We start from the raw sequence: 21,739 nt of genomic DNA on the forward strand, positions 1-21,739 counted from the left end.
GCAGCATGAGTCACCAGCGCCTGACTTTACATTTAATCTTTTAAGGAACATTTGCCTTCATACCACACACACTTCAGTTGTTTCATTTATTACTGGATTCTTATTCAAGGCAGCTGGGAGGTGATGAGTCAATCTTGTAGGTGACCAAATTGAGGCCCAGAGCTCTCCCAGGCCAGCCAGTACTAATAATTGCCATTTGTATTGGGTGGCAGCAGCATGCCAGGCACTGTGAGCAGTGGCTCAGTGCGTGAAGCCAGTCCCACACAACAAGCTGCTGTCATGTCTCTCCCATTTTGAAGCCAGAAGTATTAAATACTCTGAGGAGCTCCACACCAAGGTGTGACCTAAGACTTGAACTCTGTTTCTTCTGACTAAAACTTAGGCTGTCACTGGTTTTGGCACCAGATCCCAAATGGATCCTGGAGGATCAGCAAATTTTCATAAGGCATCTGGTGGGGCTGGCATGTCCCATTCTATTTGCCCTCTGCTGTGGAAGACTCATTTGCCACCCTTTAGTCCACACTTTATTTCTCTTTCTTGGTTTCTACAGGTCTTTTCTCTGGATCCCTAAGAGCCCCCTTCCCTTCCCAAGGTAACTTCCTGCCTCATATTTCAACATGACTTCTTAGCTACTGAACAGGACATATTCAAATTCCCTCAGATCTGCATCTTTCTTCTACCCAGTCATACAAAACTATTTTTCTGGTCTGGGGGTGGAGCTAAGTGGGAGAGCATGTGCCTCACATGTATGAGGCACTGGGTTTCTAACTCCAGCAATACACACACACACACACACACATACACCCCACCCCTACATGTATTTCCCTAGACACCACATTTCACTTCTTTATGACTTTGCATAAGTAGCTCTCCTGCCCAGAGCGCCCTTTACCTCTTTTTTCACCTGGGGAACTCCTACACATCCTTGAAGGACCAGCTTAATTGCCCATCTCCTCTTTGAATCATTCCTTGTCTGGGTATTCCCTCCTCTGAACTCTCAAAGCTTGCTGACATCTTCAAAATAAGCTATTATGTTAGCCTCCCTAGCTGGACTGTGTACACTTTGAGAACAGAGATTGGGCTTCATTCCATTTTGTATATTTCCAAGGCTAGGACAAGACCTTGCTTGGTCAAGTGACTAAATGATGTAGATATAGCTTCTACATCCATACTGTCCAATTCAGTAGTCACAAATCACATGCGACAAACTTTTGAAATGGGACCAAACTAAATTTAGCTGTAGATTAAAATATACAATAAAATAATACAACATATTCCAAAGATGGTGTGAAAATAAAATATATCCACTGGTATTTTTATGCTAATACTGACATATTTTGCACATGTTGGGATATATAGTATCATTGAAATTAATTTCACCCGTGTTTTACATGTCTAAAAAAATTATATGTATGTGCTGGCCTCTCAGTTTCCTAATGGCCTCCATTGGTCTAAAGCACTCTTCACAGAGGAAACAGAATCAAATCATATATAGCTAAGTCTTATTATTTAGGATAATTATATACTATAAAATCTACTACAAATGATGAATTAGTAAAAAATGTTTAAAACAGAAAAACAAAAACAAGTGATGAATTAAGGAAAAACAAACCAACAACTCCCGGGGAAGGGGGGAATGTAGGGTTAAGACCTTGTGAGCCTCTGGTTACACATGCTTGTGAACAAATCAGTGTGCAATGTTGGATTTATGAGTATATAAAGAAACCTTGTTATATATATTGTTGATTCAAAGCCAACTCTGAAGTTCATTTAACACATTTTCTCAGTAACACACTTCACAGCTTTCTTAGGCTTAGGAACTAGAGAGCACTTTAAACCCTAAGCTTGGGGCTGTGTTAAACAGCAAAGTCACAACAAGAAGCACAAAAATGAGAGATTCATAGCACTTAAAGAGATTTACCTCCCCCCACCCCGACCCCAAGAGACACTTGAAGGCTAAATTTGACTTCAGCTTAAGAATGTGCAGAAGTGTATGTTCACAAATGAATGAGAAAGCACCATAGTGCTTTGGGGGTTAGAAATCAATGTCAGCGAGCAGGTGTATCTGTGAAGCAAATACAAAACCTTGTGAATGAGGTTGATCGATTATAATTCTACTGTCTAGCGCTCTTCAGCAGCGTGAGCTGACACTGAGAGTAACCGATCCAAGTTCCTCACCATAGCCTTTACCGTCCAGTCCTTCCCCACACGAGCCAGCCCCTCACCTCCCTGTCCTGAGGAAGCAGGCCCTAAGTCCCAGTTAGGACAGCTGGCGACTTTCCTTCGTGGCCCGGGGCGTTTCGTGATGGACTTGGTTCACTGTCCACCCGAAGGGAAGGTCCTCTGAGCGCAGGCGCAGCAACTTTACGCGCAGCGCCTAAACTGACAACTGTTTGCAAAAGTGCGGCATCCTTGCCCCGGGTGCGGGAGCTGGGGGGAGCGGCGGGGGACCGGACAGGGCCGGAGAACGCACGCCAGCCCCGCGGTTCCCAGGACGCCGCAACCTTCGCCCGAGCTGACTGACAGGCTCCCGGTCCTCCCACGTGCTCAGGTCGCGCCCGAGACGCCCCGCCCCCTGACGTCACGGAGAAGGGTCACGTGCCGCGCGAGGCCCAGCGCCTCACCGAGACGCCACCGGAGCCTACCGGCCTCCTCTGACAGGGTGCGACAACCAACTGCTGAGGCGGCCGTTCCGGCCGCAGCGTTGCCTCTGCTGACAAGCGGCGGGGACGGTGAGTCGCCTCGGCGTGTTCGGGGGTGGCGTCTCTCCCAGGAACCGCCTCTGAACGCCCATCACCCTCATCCTGAACGGGGGGCTGGGCCTCACTCCTCACAGGCCCGAGTGACCTGGGGCGCGAAGTCCCGCCCCTTTCCCCGCATTGCACGCCGGGCGCTTAGATCCCTGCCTCCGGGCTTGCGGCGGGACTACAAGTCCCAGGAGTCTTCGGGCGCACAGTTTGACTACAGGTCCCAGGAGCCTCCGGGCGCGCAGGCGGTCTGCTGGTCCCCCGGGGCCGCTGGGCACACGGGGGCGGCGTCCCCGCAGAACCTGCGGGTGGAGGGGGTTTACTGGTCGTCGGGTAGGAAGACCCCCTACCCGTCTTCACGTCCCAGACAAGCCTTGGTGCTTGGCTTCGGAGGTAAAAGAGGGGTGGGGACGGCTTGGCTCTGCTCGTCTTCTTCGGGATGGGTGCTGAGACCCCGGGCGGCCTGAGGGCGGGGGTGGGGGGGATATTTGGTGGTAGTTGCAGCCGCGGGGCTGCGGCCACCGCTTTTCCGGAGCCTTGGGGTTACCAGTCTCGAGGGCTTGGCTACTGGCGTGGCCCCCTCTGATCACTGGTTCCCACGATTTTTGAAGCTTGGGCCATTTCTCCGCGGAAGATGAGGGAGCCAGGGGTCTGAAGGAGGGTCTCCAAGCAGAGCAGCCCTGACGAGCCCCGCGGGTGACCTTGGCGGTCCCAGAGGAGCTCTCCCCGCGCTCCCCCCCCCCCGCCCCGGGCTCGCCGGCGCGTGCGGGACTGGTGGACGTGACACTGCGGGGCCCTCGAGCAAACTGGTTAGGGAGGCGGCCGGCCACCCAGGACCTTGACGAAGGTGGATTCCTTGGGTCCTCTCAACAGGTGGCAAGAGAGATGGAGTAATCGGCCCAGGATCTTCTGCGTCAGAACGACTAAGGGTCCTTGTTAACAGAGAAGATTCCTGGGTCCACCTCCACCCCCTTCCTAGGTTCTTACTGGGTACTTTACGGGGGTGCAGCACAAGAATCTGTATTTAATACGCTCCTCAGATAACTCCCCAGTACACTTGGGGCTGAGGATCAAGGGCTCCTGTCAGGGGGGCACATCCTTGTATTTATTATGACCGTTTTGTATATGTTCTCTGGGGTGGAATGTGGACAGTCAGGGCATAGGCAAATGGGATCGCTCTCCTTGGTACTTTGCTGCTTTCTGGGGGCTGACCAGAGTTGGGTGGGATGAAGAGGCCAGCCAGCTCTACTTGCCCTCCCTCTGCTCTTCTTTAAAACATTTTTATTAGCACGTACTGGTTGTGATATATCTATAAGTACATACATTGGACTCTGTTCAATTTCTTCTCTATCATTCTTCTTCATCCATCTTACGCTATGGCACCCCCGCCCTTTTTTGAACTTGAAGGGTTAGGGTTACAGACGTGAGCCACCAGTGCCCAACTACCCTGTTCTCCTAATGGGAAAGGTATTGTTAATCACTGGCCGTTTCAGGAAACCCAACCACTCCACATTTAATTAGGAAAAATCTGAAAATACAGACAAGTTGAATTTTTCCATTGGATGCATATCAACCTCTGCCTAGAATGTACACACAGTTAATGTTTCATTGTACTTTATCAAATATCCAGTATTGTTTATACATGCCAAAGTATTAGCACATTAGTACATTTCAGTTCCAAATAATTAAGCATGCACATTAGAGTCTTAGAATCTTGTTGCTTTTTAATATTTTTTATTTTTGTATGTGTGTGTTTGCCAGTACTGGGGCTTAAACTCAGGACCTCACGGTCTTTTTTTTCTGCTTATCACTGGTGCTTTACCACTTGAGCCATGCCTTCACTTCTGGCTTTCCCCCCCTCAGTACTGAAGCTTGAACTCCGGTCCTTGCACTCTCACTTAGCTTTTTTCAGTAAGGCATTCACTCTACCACTTGAACCACATCTTCAGTTCCAGCTTTTTGCTGGTTAATTAGAGATGAGTTTTCTCAGATTTGTAGGTCTGGGCTGGCTTCAAACCCTGATGGTGAGATCTCAGCCTCCTGAGTAGTTAGGATTATGGGCATGAGCCACTGTTGCCCAGATTGCTTATTGCTTTTTTTTTTTTTTTACCAACACAAGCCTTCCAGCCCTGAAGATCCAGAGATTTGGAGGTATTTCCTTAGCATGTACCTGATGAAACAGGAGAGACCTTTAGTCTTAAAATCCATCATTCTAGAATCACCCTGAGAGTAGAACCATGGAATGTGTGAATACTTCAGGGACTAAGATTGTTTTGAGAGGGAGAGAATGTAATGTGCCTCAGAGGCCATGCTGCCCCAGCAGATCATGCTGACAATAATTGAAGTGAACTTACCTGGTTTGGTGGATGTTTTTTTAAGCTCTCGGGAGCAGGGCTGGGAAGCACATTTGGTAAGCTCAAGAGGGCATGGCTTTGAGTTCCTGGGCCCCAGTATTTGGTCCCATATTCACATGCCAATCCCTCTCTTACCCAGTTAATTTGATACAGAAGAGACAGGCCCTGTAGAAATTTGTTTCAGAAACACTATTCAAGAAGGATGTATTTTTCCTCATAGAGGACAGTTTGAGAAATGTGTCAGTTAAAGTCATAGAATTGCATGCTATTATCTCTGCCCTGTATGTAGACAATGATCTAGTGGGAAGACAGCATGCCGGGGAAGTTCTGCAGAGTACCTGGCCCTGAGTGGAAGGAGAGGAGAGCCAGGTTGGCAGTGCTGATGGAAGGTTTCTTGTCTCATCTGTGCTCTGTCTGGATTCTCCCAAATACTATTCGGGGATGGGGGGCGGGCAGAAAGGGAGGTGGATAGACCTTTACTCTAAAGGAGATGGCTTGTCTGGCCAACTTCTGAGCCCTGGCCCTACTCTGCCTCTTCTACTCTGAGTCAGCAGTGCTCTGGGGATAGCGCTGGGATCTTGGGATCAGCACTGCTTAGAGGTAGAGTCAGCAGACCTTAATGGAGGCCAGTCCTGTGAAGTTGAAGCCATTGGCCTTCTCCAAACCTCATTCATTCCCATCTAGGTGAAGAACAACACCCAGGCCTGTATCCACTCTAAGTGTGGAAAAGATTAGGGTTCCTTCATATTAGATTAAGTAAAAACAATGTGAAGCCATGTAATACAGGGCAAATAGGTCCATCAAACAGGCACAGGGGCATACATGCTCCTGTAGTCCCAAGAGTTGAGGTGGAAGGATTACTTAAACCAGGAACTTGAGTCCAATTCAGTAATATTCTGGTACTTTCTGTGAAAACAGTTAGCACATTTTTGCCAATATTAGATCACTTTACAGAAAATATTTGTTGTTACTTTTCCAGTGTCCCTGGTTTGTGAGTGAGTGCTGAAAACTAGATTGCTACTAGTGTTCAATAAATGTTAATTCAGTCTGGATTCAGAGCTATTTCCAGTGTCTGGGTTTTTTCTTACTGAAGAAAAAAGCCACAACAGGTAGAAGTAGGTAAAGAAAGGTACAAGAGTTGCCTTGGGTGACTTTTGAAGAGAATTCTAACACAAAATGGAAATGTGTCATAGGTTCAGCTGACAAGAAAAGTACAACAGCTTTACAAGTTGGGGCTATAGAACAAATGAGAGTTTTGTTCAGTGTGGGGCTCTCTGTATGTGTTTGTTCTTTGTTCCTCCTTGGTGGGTTCTCACCTGTCATCCTCAGTGGTACAAATCTTCCAGCTGGGGAAGCAACAGGGTGTCTTCCGTGAAGTTTCCACACATCAAAGCAGGGCTGCCCACCCAGCTCTCTTGAACATTAGGGGTTAAAGGAAGAGAAGACCAGGGAAATAGGCAGGAAACAGGTTTCCTGGCCCCACTGTGATTACATCTCCATGGCGCTGATGGTACAATTCAAGAAATGATATTTTTTCCTGTTTTGGATTTTGGCCATAAACAAAGGCATTTGCAGGAGGGGCCAGTGAGAACTATGGCTATGCTCTGGCCTGAGCTGAGGATACTGAACATTTGGTTAGGAATAGTATAGCCATTCACTGAGGATAATCTCAAGCATTCATCAAATGTACAGATGGCTTGGGGAAGTGTGAAGTACAGCATGCTAAGGCTGGAGTGAATTGTGGTAGGCCTGGAACCTGGACCCATCAGATGAGATGAGATTGTAGGAGCATGTTTTGAACTATGGACTTAGGGGAACTTATCAGTTGGTCAAGGTTTAAGGGGGAAGTGTCCAGAACCCCTTTCAACCACCATTTGGTAACCGGGGTATAGCCAACTGAAAATAAGGCCCTCAGGGAGGCCAGCCAGGCTGTGGTGTCCATACTCCCCTGGTATTGTGGCAGAATCCACCTCCTGTAACCAGTGTTGTTTTGGGGCCTGGAATTCCCTACCTGTCTTCCTTTGGGGATGGACCCACAGCTAGAGCTCTGGCTGGTTTTCCCTGGTATCTTTTGTAAGTTCTTCCCAAGCATGCCCTAGCTTCCCTGAGGGCAGCTCTCTGAGCACAGGAACATTGAGATGAGTGATCTCGTGGAGTCTCCGGAATTGTTGGGTGGATTTCAGTCAAGTGTCTTGACTTTTCAAATGGGTATTCACTTGGAAGGGGTAACATGATAGCTCTGTGAGTAAAATTGGCTCATGCTTAAACCTGATGAATCCTAGCCAGTTCTAGGGGAGAAAGCCTCAAATGTTCACTTCTCAGTGCTCATATTCCCCGGGTATTCTAGTATTCCCTCAGGAGTTAGGCCTTAAACCCCTCCCAGCTCCCATCCAACTCATGTGCTAGTATCATTTACTTGCTTGGCCTCGAGAGTTGCTACACGGATCATTTTCTCAGAGGTTCTTGTCAAAATGACCAAAAAAGGAACTGTACCTATGGCCGTTGGTGATACCCAAGTACTTTGGGGTCCTCCCTTCAGGAGCTGCTTATTTGATACCAGGGCTTTGGTGGACCCGTTAGTCCACTGCTCCAGGCATATGAAGTAGGACAAATTTCAGTTTCCCAAATTCCCCCAAAGCCTCCCAGCGCACTCAGTAAAAATGAGTGTCCAGTTACTACAGGGCCTAACCCAGCTCCTCACCCCACCATCTTGTACCCTAAGCTCTCTTGCCACCAGCTCTGCTCAGATGTTTTCCCTGGACCTTCTCCTCATCTCTGCGCATGGCTCACCTTGCCACCTTTAGATCTGGAATGCTCTGTGTTTAGGGTAGAATCACAGCTGTGCAGCACTCATCACTGTGTGACATGCTCTGTATTTCTGTTTTACAGGTCTTCCTCCCATCCATTAAGACAGATGTCCCCACCTTGGTTGCCTAGAAAAGTGCCTGACACATAGTGGGAGCTCAGTATTCGTTGGGTGAATAAACTCAGATGCTATGTCTGCATTTCAGCTGTCTTGTCTCCCTAATAGCTGGTCAATTCTCCAGGCACACAACTACTTGTGCTCCATCCTTCCGTAAAGTGCTGGGAATACTTGTTTTAAAAGTAATTAATTAATTAATTAATATTATTTTGCCAATTCTGGGGCTCTGTCTCTGAGCCTCTCTGTGCTCAAGGCTAGCGCTCTACCACTTGAGGCATAGCACCAATTCTGTCTCTTTCTGTTTATGTGGTACTGAAGAATCAAACCCAGGGCTTCAGGCATGCTAGGTAAGCACTCTACCACTAAGCCACACTCCCAGCCATTTATTATTATTTATTCTTTCTTTCTTTTTTTTTGTCGGTCATGGGGCTTGAACTCTGGGCCTGAGTGCTGTCCCTCAGCTCTTCAGCTCAAGGTTAGCGCTCTACCACTTGAGCTACAGCACCACTTCTGGTTTTCTGGTGGTTTATTGGAGATAAGAGTTTCATGGACTTTTCTGCCTGGGCTGGCTTTGAACCAAGATCCTCAGATCTCAGCCTCCTGAGTAGCTAGGATTACAGGCATGAGTCACCAGCACCTGGCCCATTTATTATTTTTTATTGTAATTATAAAGGTGATAGGCAGAGGGGTTACAATTACATAATTCAGGTAAAGAGTACATTTCTTTTTGAACAACGTTACCCTTTCCCTCGCTCTCAGTGTTTTCCTCACATCCCCACCCACAAGTTGTATAGTTCATTTTCAACATAGTGTCCAGGGAGTACCATTGCTACATTTGTTCACCCTTTGTCACTCCACTTCTGTGCCTCCTCTTTCACTCAGAGATACTGTTTTGAGTGCAGAATTGAATTCAAGTCCAGTCATTTGGATTTATTCTGAAAGTGGATGGTAAAGGAAAGAACTCATCAAGTCCAACTGCTCATTAAAGTCCTTGACTGACCCGTGAGCTTTGAGAGGTGTGGAGGAACAGCGGTCCCATGGAGACAGCTTCGTTCTGCATCCCATTTCCCTCCCAACCCTGTTCTTACCATGGAAAAGCTGGGGACCGGGCAGCACGACTTAAGCTTTTTGTTCTTGGTACCATGAAATCTTTGTTAAACTAAGAACATGGGATTCCACTGGTCAAAGCATTCAAAGGTATTCTAAACAACACCTGAAGAATCTGACACAAGACAGGCCTGGCAGTGCTATGGAACAGCACTGATATGTCAGGACAGCTGAGGACTTAGCTCTGTCTGTTCCTCAGCTGCTCAGAGTAGTTGGGATAGCCACAGCTCCAGATGCCTGCATGAATGTCAGCAGAGATTTCAGACCTTGTCATTGCTGATGACTTTTCCATTCCTGAAAGGTTGCCTTTAGAGGTCTGAGTCATAAAGGAATTTATTCATGGTCAAATGTGGCAAGGCCAAATATGATACACACTCCCATTTCCCAGGGAGTTCTCTTGTCCCAACTTGTGTGGGTGAACTCTTAGGGTCTGTTGTGAACGTCAAGCAATAGGAATTTTGTTAAACTTCCATATACTATTTCACATAATGTAAAGAAAGTTCTAGTTTCAGTTTCTTCTCACTTGTAGATCTTAGAGCACTTTCATTGCCATTTTCCCAGTGACCTTTGCTGACATTTGTGCCCTGATAGTGCTCTACAGAGCATTATAGGTGCAGGCTGGCTGAGCTCCTGATGGCTCCTTTGCCCCAGGACTGGGCATATTCTCAGGACTTCTGTCTGGCCCTGCAGTGACGCTTGCTATGTGCTTTTTTTTTTTTTTTTTTTGGTTGGTCGTGGGGCCTGGCCTCAGCTCTTCAGCTCAAGGCTAGCGCTCTACCACCTGAGCCACAGCGCCACTTCAGCCTTTTCTGCTTATGTGGTGCTGAGGAATCAAACCCAGGGCCTCGTGCATGCAAGGCAAATACCCTACCCCTGAGCCACCTTCCCAGGCCACTGAGTGCTTTTAACACTCTTGAAAAGGCTGCTTTAAAAGCCTGAAAGAGTGCTATTGGGAAGTTTTACCAAGGAGGAGTTGCTAATTTGCCTTGTATTTGTTATCAATTCCACCCATGACCTCTGGTCACCTTTACAAAATGACATAGGTTAAGGCAGCTCATGGTCTTCACCTAGGACTTCCTTCAAAAATAACTGAAAGATAGCCAGGTGGGGGTGGCTCACGCCTATAATCTTAGCTACAGAGGCTGAGATCTGAGGATCATGGTTCAAAGCCAGTCCTAGCAGACTCTTTATCTCCAATTAAACACAAAAATCCAGAAGTGGAGCTGTGGCTTAAGTGGTAGAGTGTTAGCCTTGAGCACAAAAGCTCAGGGACAACCCCCAGACCCTGAGTTCAAGCTCTAGGACAGACAAAATAATAATGATAATGGAGTGACCTGTTGCATGAGAAATCTAAGACAAGATCACCTCACTGTTCTGAGAACAAGTTGGGAGGGGGTCAAAACATGGTGACTCTGAAGTATGTGAAGGAGAAAGGAGCCAAAGGTTGCTTCTTCCTGTGGAATGGGGAGACTTAAGCAAGTCCTTGCACAAGCCCCTCTTCCTGGACTCTCAGAACCTGGAGGTGTTTGTGGTGCAGTTAAGATTGTTCCACTTGGTGTCCATGACTGTTGTGACAACACAGTTTGATGGCAAGGAAGGGCCTTACCAGTTTTTATAGTTCAGGATGGTATGTTTTAATCTTCTGGCAGACTAGTTAGAAGTTAATCGTAAACCATTTTGTGTCAGCTAAGTGCAGCAAAAGATTTTTCCAGGGCTCCATTTTGATAACCTAAGTAATGTTTTTAAAATTAGTTGGTTCTCAGTAACCATGTCTTGTGTCTGAAACCAGGTGCTGGTGACTTTGGCTAGCATGAGTGCAGCTATAGTTACCATGTTCCTCATTTCCCCTCCCTGTTTGTAATTCCTGAAGGAGTTTTCTGCATTGGTAGCTGAGCATGCAGAAACAAGCTCCTAAGCACAACAGCTAGACAGCTTAAGGAGGGCACTGGATAAGAAGTAGGAAGCCTGGGGCCATGTCTCCAGTGATGGCATTGGGCAAGCTCAGAGACTTTGTTCTCCATTTTATCAAATTATCCATGGGGTTGGCCTACCTGCCCTCAGTCAGGTGACCTGTGCCGGTCCTCTCTGACTGGGTTTGACTCCAGGACAAGGAAGGCTGAGTGCCTGTTGGAGTGATGCTTCCAATCCCTGTTCCAGGTTCTGAGAAGACACACTGTCCCTGCCCTACCCCACCCTAAATGAGGGTCATCAAGGGGCTTGTCCCTGAGTGCCTGGGAGAGAGCAGGAGCAAAGACAGCTCAGTGATGTTACTCTGGAAGCTGGCCTTTCCCCACATCTCAGTAGCATGGCCTGTGTCTAGCAGATGGGAGGCTGTGGGTGAGGCAGTTTTCCCCAGCAAGGCAGAACACCCTGCTCCTGGCCAGAGGCCTGGGACCTGCCTTCTGGGGACAAGAGCCCCTCAGTCTTGATGGCGCCAGGGCTGCCATGAGGGGAGTTCCTCTAGGGGGGGACAGTGGCAACCAACTAGGCCTTAGAACACAGCTGTGCAGCAGCTGTGCCCAGCCACCCTGGGGGGGAGGGCATTCCAGGGTGTTGCTGAACTGGGGATATCCACGGAGGCCCCAGCATGCTCAAAGGGAAGTCCACTAAAGTCCTGGCCTTTGTGGGGTTACTGTCCTGCCTTTGTACACAGATGTCCCAGGAACAGAGGCACAGCCTCTGCTGCTAAGAAGGAACACAGGAACTGAGTTGCTTAGCTTGAGGTTGATGCTGGTGGTACATGGGCACCAGGCTCCCCCACTGCTAGGAATCAGACCCCCAAGGACAGAGGCATTGGTGCCTGTTGGTGCTCAGTGGTAACAGTAGGTTGCCTTTATTCAGTGTTCTTGGGTGCTAGGCTACCCTTCTGTGCTGCATGTTTTGTACTTTTTGAATTTTGAAGTTTGTGATAGTCTATGTAGCTCAGCCTTCAAACTCACAACCTTCCTGGCTCAGCTTTCTGAATGCTGGATTACAAGTGTTTGCCTCCGCACCCAGCTGTTACACTTTTGTTTTATTTATTTTTGTTTATGTGGTACTGAGGGATCGAACGCAGGGCTTCCTGCATGCTAGGCAAGCACTCTACCACTAAACCTTGCTTCCATCGTGAGAGGTCAGCAAATGAGATTTGAGTTTCATTTCTCACACAGGGTACAGTGCTGGATCTGGTGTGGTTGATGCAGAGTGCATGTCATGACTGCTGTTCCCATGGCAGCGGGTACCTCTCCAGAGTACAGCCCAGGTAAAACAACACACTTGGGTCCCACAGGCCACCCTTGGCCCCTGTCCCTGCCTCCAGGTACTTAATGCTGCACCTGCAGTGCAGTGGGGTTTCTCCAGCACAGAGGCTCTCAAAATGGGATCTGTGGTCTCAGGAAACCCTGAGACCTGTCAGGAAATAACAGTATTGGTTATCTTGCCTTTTTTGCATTGTGCTGCATTTAAATAATGGTACAGAATCACAGAGAATCTGCTGGAACTTGAGCTGGTCTTGACCACTATACACACAATTCAGTGCCACATAGGCAGTAAACATTAACTTCTTCTTTTTTTTTTTTTTTGGTCAGTCATGGGGCTTGAACTCGGGACCTGGGTGCTGTTCCTCAGTTCTTCTGCTCAAGGCTAGCACTCTACCACTTGAACCACAGCACCACTTCCAGTTTTCTGGTGGTTTATTGAGATAAGTCTCATGGACGTTCCTGCCCGGGCTGGCTTTGAACTGTGATCCTTAGATTTCAGTCTGAGTCTTAATGGATGAGTATCAGTGGCTTTTTGTGTTGTTATTGTTTGGCAGTACTGAAGTTTGAAATTGGGGCTTCACACTTGCTAAGTAAGTTTGCTCTACCAATGAGCCAACTCTGCTGGCCTTGTTTGAGCTGGTTATTTTTGAGGTAGGGTCTCTTTTACTGCTCACTCACCTGACTGGTTTACAATCTACCTGGGATGACAGGAATGTGTTACTATGCCCAGCTTTTTCCCTTCAGATGAGTCTGGTGAACTTTTCTGGTCAGACTGTCCTTGAACCATGACCTCCCATTCTTATTCTCCCGAGTAGCTAGGATCACAAGCATGAGCCACTGGTGCTTAACACAGTGGCTTAACATTCTGTTGTGATTGTAAGGTATACAATCCTTTCATACAGTTCAATAGTTGTCTAGAGGCAAAAGACATACAGGGTTGTTTTCATTTGTTGGCTGAATTAGCTGCTTTTTGTTGCTTTTTTCTACATAGAGCTTTTAAAAAGAAAAAAGCTGGGCGCCAGTGGCTCATACCTGTAATCTTAGCTACTCAGGAGGCTAAGATCTGAGGATCACAGTTCAAAGCCAGCCGTGGTTCAAAGCCAGCCCAGGCGGGAAAGGCTGTGAAAACTCTTTTTTTTTTTTTTTTGCCAGTCATGGGGCCTGGGCGCTGTCCCTCAGCTCTTCAGCTCAAGGCTAGCACCTACCACTTGAGCCACAGTGCCACTTCTGGCTTTTTCTGCTTATGTGGTGCTGAGGAATCGAACCCAGGGCCTCATGCATGCAAGGCAAGCACTCTACCACTAAGCCACCTTCCCAGCCTGTGAAAACTCTTATCTCCAATAAACCACCAGAAAGTGGCTCAGTGGTTCAAGTGGTAGAGCACTAGCCTTGAGCATAGAGGAGCTCAGGGACTGGCAAAAAAAAAAAAAAAAAAAAAACCTTGATGTGGTAGAATGCAGCTAGTAGTAAAGTGTTGGCTTGGTGTGTTTGAGGTCCTGGGGTTAACCCCGTAACCTGCTCCCAAAAAAACAAGTGACACAAAGCAGTGACACAGACTTGAGTTCAGCAGTGTCGAACAAAGCAAGCCTGCTACTTCTACACATGTTGCCAGGATCACCTGGCTCCTCACTTGTGGTCTTTGAGGTCCTTAATAATCAAATGTAATGGAGTCTTCCCACCAAAATTTGACAACATGCCTCTAGTAGACCCTTGACTTCCAGAAGGTCCCTCTGGACCCTGTCCTCTCTGTCACCTCTGCCTCACCACCTGGTGAAATCCTCAGTCTCAAGAGAGCCTGCTTATGTGTAGAGCTGGCCGTGCTCAATGTCCCAATAGGCCGAAAGCTTCAAAGTGCCCCTCTCTCCTGGGCTTTCTTCCAAAAGGGCGTGGCAATGTGTTGGCTGACAGGCCCACAGGGATAGAAGAGACCATGGATGTATGGCTGGTATCCTCAGTATGTAGGATGACTTCAGACCCTGCAGACCCTGGCTGTAGCCAAGAGGTATTGAGACCTGCTTCCTCCAGGGGACTTGCAGCTGCAGTAGGCATACTGCTGGGCCTGCCACAGGCTGCTGCCTGTTGGCTTGGCTTTGGCCTTGGATCAATTGCATTGCTTTCAGCAAGGAGTAATGAATAGGCTTAAACAGAGCAGAAGGTCAGGAACAGTCCCCAGGGCTCCAAAGCCTTGCACTTGGAACTCCTGTCTGGGAAGCAGTAGACCTGCAGAGTAGCTGAACTCTGCAGCAGGAGTGGATCTCCTGACCCCCAGTCTAGTTAAAGCTCCCCTTCCCTGACTTGCCCTGGAATTATATTCTTTTCCAAGTACAGTCATGCCATGATGCAGTTAAAGTGCAACATGACATTCTGGCCTCAGATGGACTGCTTATACGACAGGAGTTCCAATAGGATTTATCATTTAGCAATGTAGCTGTTGTAGTTTGCATAACATGGAATCACCTGTTTCTCAGAATGTATCCCTATCATTAAGTACAGTTCAGAGCTTTTTTACAAAGTTGTAAGTCCATCATACCATGATTCCCGAAGGTCTTTGTCTCAGTAGTCAGCTCTTGACCTCCTCACTGGGGCCTGGCATGAGGGGCAGGTGGCCTAGTTCAGTTCATACAGGAAAGTGAGGGTTTTGACCTGCACAAGACCCTGGCCTAGAAGGGAAACATTGATCTGACTCCAGATCTCCTTGTTCTGTCCATTCTCACAGTCTGACGTGAAGTCAGCCTTCTCCCACGTGGGAGATAGAAATGGGGTCCTGAGTTGGGTGCTACGCTGATTCTGTGTTAGAAGACTGTTTCCTTGGAGCTGAGTCACATTCCACATGGCCCCAAAATATAAACGCCCCTGCAGGCATCTCAATACCAGTTCCATCGCCACTCTTGGGAAAGTTTCCAGCTGGCAGCTCACAGAAGGGGTAGCTTCTATGTGTCTGTGAGGTTTGGTGTGCAGACAGCTCTGCACAGGGCCTTGAGTAAAGGGAAAGAGTGCACCATACAGTGGGCCTGAATGAGCGGGGGCCAGGCTGGGGTCAACCCTGGGGTTCAGAGCAAAGGTTTGCATTTTAGGGTACAGCCTGTACAGATCACACACCACCCCACCCACCTGGTGCTGAGAAGCAGATGCCATGTAGGATTTAGACATTGCTCAGTAGGCTGGGTTGTGGGATACGAGGGTGGCTTTGCAGAAAGAGTTGGGTTCCTGGGAGCAGTGGGAAGGTGGCTGTGGTGGGTCATGGGCACAGGCAGCTGGAGGCAAGGCTCCATCTTCCCAGGTTGCATGAGTAACTTCCTGCAGAAAGGTATGGCAATTGCTAGGTAAAGGGTGACCAGCTCTTCTTCGGGACACTCCTTCCATCCGAGACCCCTGAGTCTGCCCCAGCTCTCTGTGTCTTGCTGAAGCTCTAAGGGTTTTCTTTTTGATGCCCTCATTGGTAAGAATTCTCACAACTCAGGGATGCTGCAGGCTTGTGTGTGTCAGTTTCCACAGTGCCTGCTACACATGTTCTGTCCTTCCTTCACAATCTGGAGCCTCCTAACACATCAGCTACCCACTATGTTGCCCTCCTTGTACTAACAAAGGCCCAAATCATTCCTTGCTGGCTGAGTCTGCACCTGAAAAAAATGCAACAGTGGGACACTGAGCATCTTGCCAGTTTGATCTGTAAAGCCCTGTGATGATACCCTCAGGAACACAAGCACCTTACCCCTGCACACATTTCTGGCTCCTCTTCTGCTCATAATTCAGCTATGGAAAGCACCTCTGCTCCCTAAGAGCAAATGGCTTCTGCAGCAGGGGCCATTGCTCAGGTCTGAGCAGCAGACACACAGCTTTAGCCAGGGATGTGTGGCACTCCCAACATCCTCAGTGTTGTACCTAGAAATGGGTAAAGGTAGTTTAAGGCTCAGAATAAATCCTTCAAAACACCTGAGATGACTGTGAGACTGTGCAGCCCCTGGGGACATCACGAGCTTGTTTGCCTTCTCTGTGACATGCAGATAGCACATGCTATCCACAGGCTGCTCTGAGGCTGTGGAGGGCTCAGCACTCCTGAACCCCCATCACCTGACTCAGAATGGCAGAACTGTTCCTTCCCTGGGTCCTTACTCAGGACAGTCTGACTTTCAAGAACACCCCAGACCAGTGTCTGCAATGGAATTCCTGTGGCTACACCTTGCTTTCTTCTCATTTTCTCCACTTTGCCTTTGCCTGAAGGCTTGTGGGTCAAGTCTGCCTGTGATGAGCTCTGAGGTCTGAGTTGGAAGGCACACAGGCTGTTGGTGTTTGAGTTCTGAGAATTGTCATGAGCCACTGTCCATACTGTCCTCTGCACTGAAGGAATGTGTCCCACTTTGTGCTGCACTTAGGGGACAGGTGTGGATATGGAGGGCTGAAGGAGCCACTAGTGTATGGCAGGCAGCTGTAAGGGAAATGCGCATTGAGCCCACAAGGGCTGCCTCCGCTACAGCAGCGTGTGTGGATTCCAGCTTCTTTACTATGTATTCAAGTTTTCTAAATCCTTTATGGTGTGGATGTATGCTAGCAAGGGTTCTTCCGCTGAGCTGCTCAGGTTTTGACTTGTATTTGTATATATTTTGTGGTACTAAGTTTGAGCCACCTCTCCTTGTTCTGGGATGTCAGACAGGCACCACTGCCTTTGTGCTTCCCCAGGAGTTTGGGATGATTTGGGATAGGCGTGTGCCACTGTACTCAGCCATTGGTTAATTTGGAATTCCACAAACTTTTATTCCTGGGCTGCCCTTGATCCCATCTCTGCTTCCTATTGACTTGGATAACAAACGAGCCATTGTGCCCAACTATTGTTTATCTTTCAACAAATGCTTATTCCAAATACCTATTATATGCATTGACACATTCCTCCAGCCCAGCACTAGGTAGGCTGAAGCATCAGGAGGGTCACAAGTTTGACACTTTTAGCTCTGATCTTTTTCTTTCCATTTCTCAAACTGTCAGTTGAGCCCAAAGTTTGGGCTTGGTCCCTCTGGTCCTGCTGATTGGTTAAATTTAAGTTTATGAACCCCATGTCTGGAAGAATTATTTAGTGTGTCTGTTATTTAGTGTGGTTGGACTATAACAAGTCTATGCTGGGCTCTATTTGAAAAGCTATACATACAATTCTGTGTGCTATACTGCCGAGTTGTTTTCTAGATCATACTATTACTTGCAGAGAGTAGTCCCAGTGAGAATGTTGTTAATGGCTACTCTTATGATGCCATGTATGGAGGAGGGCCAGAGGACCCAGGCTACTCTTCCTCATAGTAGGTGCTCAGGGAATGTGGTGAAGAATGGACTCCACTAACTCTCTCTTCCTCTTCCCACTCTCAACAAACAAGAACCATAGCTGGCTTCTTTTGCATTCCTTCATAGATGGGAAGTGTATCTCTTGGGAAGAGGAGGGCACACAGCCCAGCACCCAGGGCACTCTGGGGAGAAAGTGGAACTGTGAGGCAGGGTGGGAGAGTGGAGTAGTTCAGCCTGAGGGTGGCCTGACTGACAGTCTTCCTTCTGATCACCTTGAAACAGCTCCCCAGAGCCGTTTGTCCCAGCCATCAGCTGCAAGACCTTCACTTGCCTCCATTCTCTGAGCAGCAGGATCTGAGAGGTATGAAGTCTGCTGTCACCCTTTTCCCTAGCTGCAACAGTCCTTCGTAGAGGTGGCCCCTTGTGGGTGTGTGTGTCCTAAAATGTTGGAGGAGGTGCCAAACTGTCCTTGGTGGAGCCTTTGGTCAGGTTCTCAGAACGTCAGGTCTATCGGTTTACTTCAATGGCTCCTGTTCCCAGGACCACCTCCAGCTTCCAAAGAACGCAGGTGTTGGGGATGGTGGGGGCATCCCCAGTGCCAGAGTCAGTCCACTGGTCACACTGCAAAAGACAGCTTTCTCAGCCTACTAGCCCTTCCCATCCCATCTTAGAGATTTCATGTACCTGAGCCCAAGGCAAGAGACCCCTGCCTGCAGGAGGAGGAGCCAAGGAGGCCTGTTACTTGGGCTTACACTTCGGGTGGTAACCAGAGTCCAGAGAACTCAGCAGTTCATGTCTGTGTATTCTCTCCAGTCCAGGAGCATCAGTGAAGAGAAGATGTCTAATGAACCACCCCCTCCTTATCCTGGGGGCCCTACAGCCCCCCTTCTGGAGGAGAAAAGTGGAGCTCCACGTACCCCAGGTAGGGTAATCCTCTCTTCTCCAGATGTGTTGTTCACTCTTAACAATGAGGTTATTTTGCTCTAAAATCACTCCATGTCCTAAAGCAGTGATGTCTATCCCGGCATATGTTGGGCCCAGATTTGCTTCTTAATTCTTGCCTTTTCTATCCAGGCCGCACCTCCCCAGCTGTGATGCAGCCCCCACCAGGCATGCCACTGCCCCCTGCAGACATTGGTCCGCCACCCTATGAGCCACCAGGCCACCCAATGTCCCAGCCTGGATTCATTCCTCCCCATGTGGGTTCAGATGGCACCTACATGCCTCCAGGTGAGTTGGAAGGGACACAAGGAGATCACTGTGGCAGATACTATCCAACCTTCACTGTGGGCAGTTACTGGTCATAGACTGTGGACAAGGGATGGCACAGACACCTGGACTCTGGCTCAGGGCAAGTTCCTCAATCACAGTGGGTGTTCATGTAGTCTTCTTGCCAAGGACTTGAGCCTCAGTGGAGGTCTGACCTCTCCTTACCAGCAGCTCTCTGGCACTACCACTCAGATTGGGCTGGTCCTGACACAGAGGAGCTCTATCCAGGAGTGGGGTGGAGGTAGGGCAAGGAAATTTCCATCCTTGCAGGCCTGGTGACCAGTCCTTTCTTGCCATACACAAGAGAGCAAAGGGAAAAGAGTGCTGCATTTCTGGCTCTGCCATATTTATCTTGGTCCCATGGAGTAGAAACTAGGAAAGATCGGACAAATATGATGGCCACATCAATTCAGGACCCTAGCCACAAAGCTACCTCCTCCCACTGCTACTCTGTAGTCCTCTAGGGGGCTGTGTACTAGGTGCTGGGCCACTGGGCTTTCTGCTCATCTCACGAGACATACAACTAACCAATGACCTCTGTCTGCTCTATATTCTATGCTGTTATAGGTTTCTACCCTCCTCCAGGACCTCATCCACCCATGGGCTACTACCCACCAGGACCCTACCCACCAGGGCCCTACCCAGGTCCCGGGGGCCACACGGCCACCGTTTTGGTCCCTTCAGGGGCAGCCACCACGGTGACAGTCCTACAAGGAGAGATTTTTGAAGGTGCACCGGTACAGACGGTGTGTCCTCACTGCCAGCAGGCCATCACCACCAAGATCTCCTATGAGATCGGCCTGATGAACTTTGTGCTGGGTTTCTTCTGCTGCTTCATGGGGTAGGTATGGGGTACTGGCACAATAGGGCTAGCAAGGCACCTCTGCCCCTTCTCTTCAGGGCTCAACCTGTCTCTCCCTGTCTCTTGATTCAGGTGTGATCTGGGCTGCTGCTTGATCCCTTGCCTCATCAATGACTTCAAGGATGTGACACACACATGCCCCAGCTGCAAAGCCTACATCTACACATACAAGCGCTTGTGCTAACGGAGCAAGGCTCGGACTCCCCCACCTATCAGTCTGGCCCCCCGTGCTTTGCTCCCCATGCTCAGTGGTCGCTTCCCTACTCCCATACCCTGGGTTTGGAAGCTGTGCCACCATCCCCAGAAATCCTGTCCTCACCCTGCCCTACCCTGAGCATCTGACTCTTCCAACAAAAATGTTGGGTTTAAAGGCCAAAGGCCAGTAGGTGGCAGAGGGGTGGCACTGAACTTGTGCATTGCTGGTTATTTGGCATTTCTGATCTAGAAGATAATCTGGGAAAGTTCTCCTACAGGGGTCTTTAGTCCTCCATTTCCGTCCAAGGTCCAGTCTTGGTCCTGGCTTTCCCTGGGACCAAAAGCAACTCAAGCAGTAGTGGGTCCCAGTCTGAGGGCTGTGCCTGGAGCCACAGTTTCTGATATGTTGGGCCTAGAATGGGCGTTGCCAGAGCTGAGTGGACCCAAGCAGGACAGGGTCTTGAGGCCTGGGTTTGTTATAGGACGTTGTCCCTCTGGGGTACTACAGGCAAGACAACAGAAATAGTGACAGCCAACTCTGGCCCTCAGAACTCTCAGGTATGGAAACCCAGGATCTCTAACCCCCTGTCCAAGTGCCCAAAAGCTGCCTGGTGTAAGGTAGAAAGGATGCTAGGCAAATCATAGCCCTGGTAGCCAAGAAGGACTCTCCCTTGCCCCTTGCAGCTTTCAAGGTGGTGTACAGACTTCCTTTCTGGCCACACTTGTGAACCCCTGTATTTTCTGGGGCCAGAAGGAATACCATGAGCCTAGCGTCTCCTGTTTACCCTCTGTCCTCTCTGTGTGTGGGTGTGACCTCTGGTGGCTGCTATGTCCCAACTGGGACAGATGGCAGGTTCACTGGGATATGCAACGCCCTCTCCATTGGCTCACTTGCAGAAAGCACTGGACCCTTCTTTGCTTGTGGCTGCCGCTGTTGCTGTGCTGGCCCCTGCACTGGACTGGGGACCAGGAAGGAGCAGCTGAGTAGTAGGGGTACTTACTCTGGTGGACACCAGCCCTGTTGGGGTGCAAGCCCAGACCTGTCTTTACTTTCTGAATGGTTGGTATGTGGATGCTATATCCTGTTGCTGTCCCTCTCCTGGTCTCGCACTGCCATTGCATGGCCTCTTGTCACTGTGAATTGTGGCCTGGTCTCAGTTTGTAGTTCCTCATTAAAATGGCCCTTTCACTCCCCTGGCCTGGGCCTCTGCTCTCTTGCCTGGCTTCCTTCTTTCTGGGGAAGAGAGGGTGGGGCTATAGTAGTCTTAATTCAGGCAGGGCTTGAGCCCAACTACCTGGGAAACAATATTAATATTTAAGGACCTAATTATGGCAAATCAGAGTCAGATATAGACAAATCCCAGGGAATCCTGCAGTGACTAGCCAGCACAGTAGTGCTTTCAGCACTAGCTGTAAAGTCACCTTACTCTTTCTGATACTGGTTCTAGCCATCTATGCTCCTTGGAATTTGCCTCAAAGGATCTATAAACTGGAGACCCCTTTCCTTCTACCTTGTAGATGTTACTCTTGGTCCTTTAGCAGGATAGAGCCACTGAGCCAAGGCTTATGGTCTGAAAGTAATGGAGTACAGTCTCGGGCACCCAAGTTCAAAGCTGTGAATGTGATAGACTCAGTTTCTATAGTTTTCCCACCATTTCACAACCTTTTTTCGAATAAAACTTTTAAAAGTAATAGATTCCTATTAATAAAAATATTTAACCTCATGTTTCTGTTTTAGCTAACAAAATGTGTTCTTACTCAAAATGTATTTGAGT

General features: G+C 48.7%; 1 protein-coding gene across 2 annotated transcripts; it reads left to right on the plus strand.

Moving 5' to 3' along the window:
* The first annotated feature begins 2,609 nt into the window (after nucleotides 1-2,609).
* Nucleotides 2,610-21,161, plus strand: Cdip1 (cell death-inducing p53 target 1). 2 transcript variants are annotated; one of them, XM_013011753.1, is made up of 6 exons: nucleotides 2,610-2,732; nucleotides 17,921-17,999; nucleotides 18,452-18,560; nucleotides 18,713-18,868; nucleotides 19,475-19,748; nucleotides 19,842-21,161. In XM_013011753.1, exons 3-6 carry the CDS (start codon nucleotides 18,476-18,478, stop codon nucleotides 19,951-19,953), a joined length of 627 nt encoding a protein of 208 aa, XP_012867207.1. In that variant the 5' UTR covers nucleotides 2,610-2,732; nucleotides 17,921-17,999; nucleotides 18,452-18,475; the 3' UTR covers nucleotides 19,954-21,161. The 2 variants fall into 2 exon arrangements, with proteins under 2 accessions (XP_012867207.1, XP_012867208.1); XM_013011754.1 differs by lacking the exon at nucleotides 2,610-2,732 and adding an exon at nucleotides 3,014-3,140.
* The last annotated feature ends 578 nt before the right edge of the window (nucleotides 21,162-21,739 follow it).

Source organism: Dipodomys ordii, unplaced genomic scaffold, assembly GCF_000151885.1.
Source record: "Dipodomys ordii isolate 6190 unplaced genomic scaffold, Dord_2.0 Scaffold14, whole genome shotgun sequence".
NCBI lineage: Eukaryota > Metazoa > Chordata > Mammalia > Rodentia > Heteromyidae > Dipodomys > Dipodomys ordii.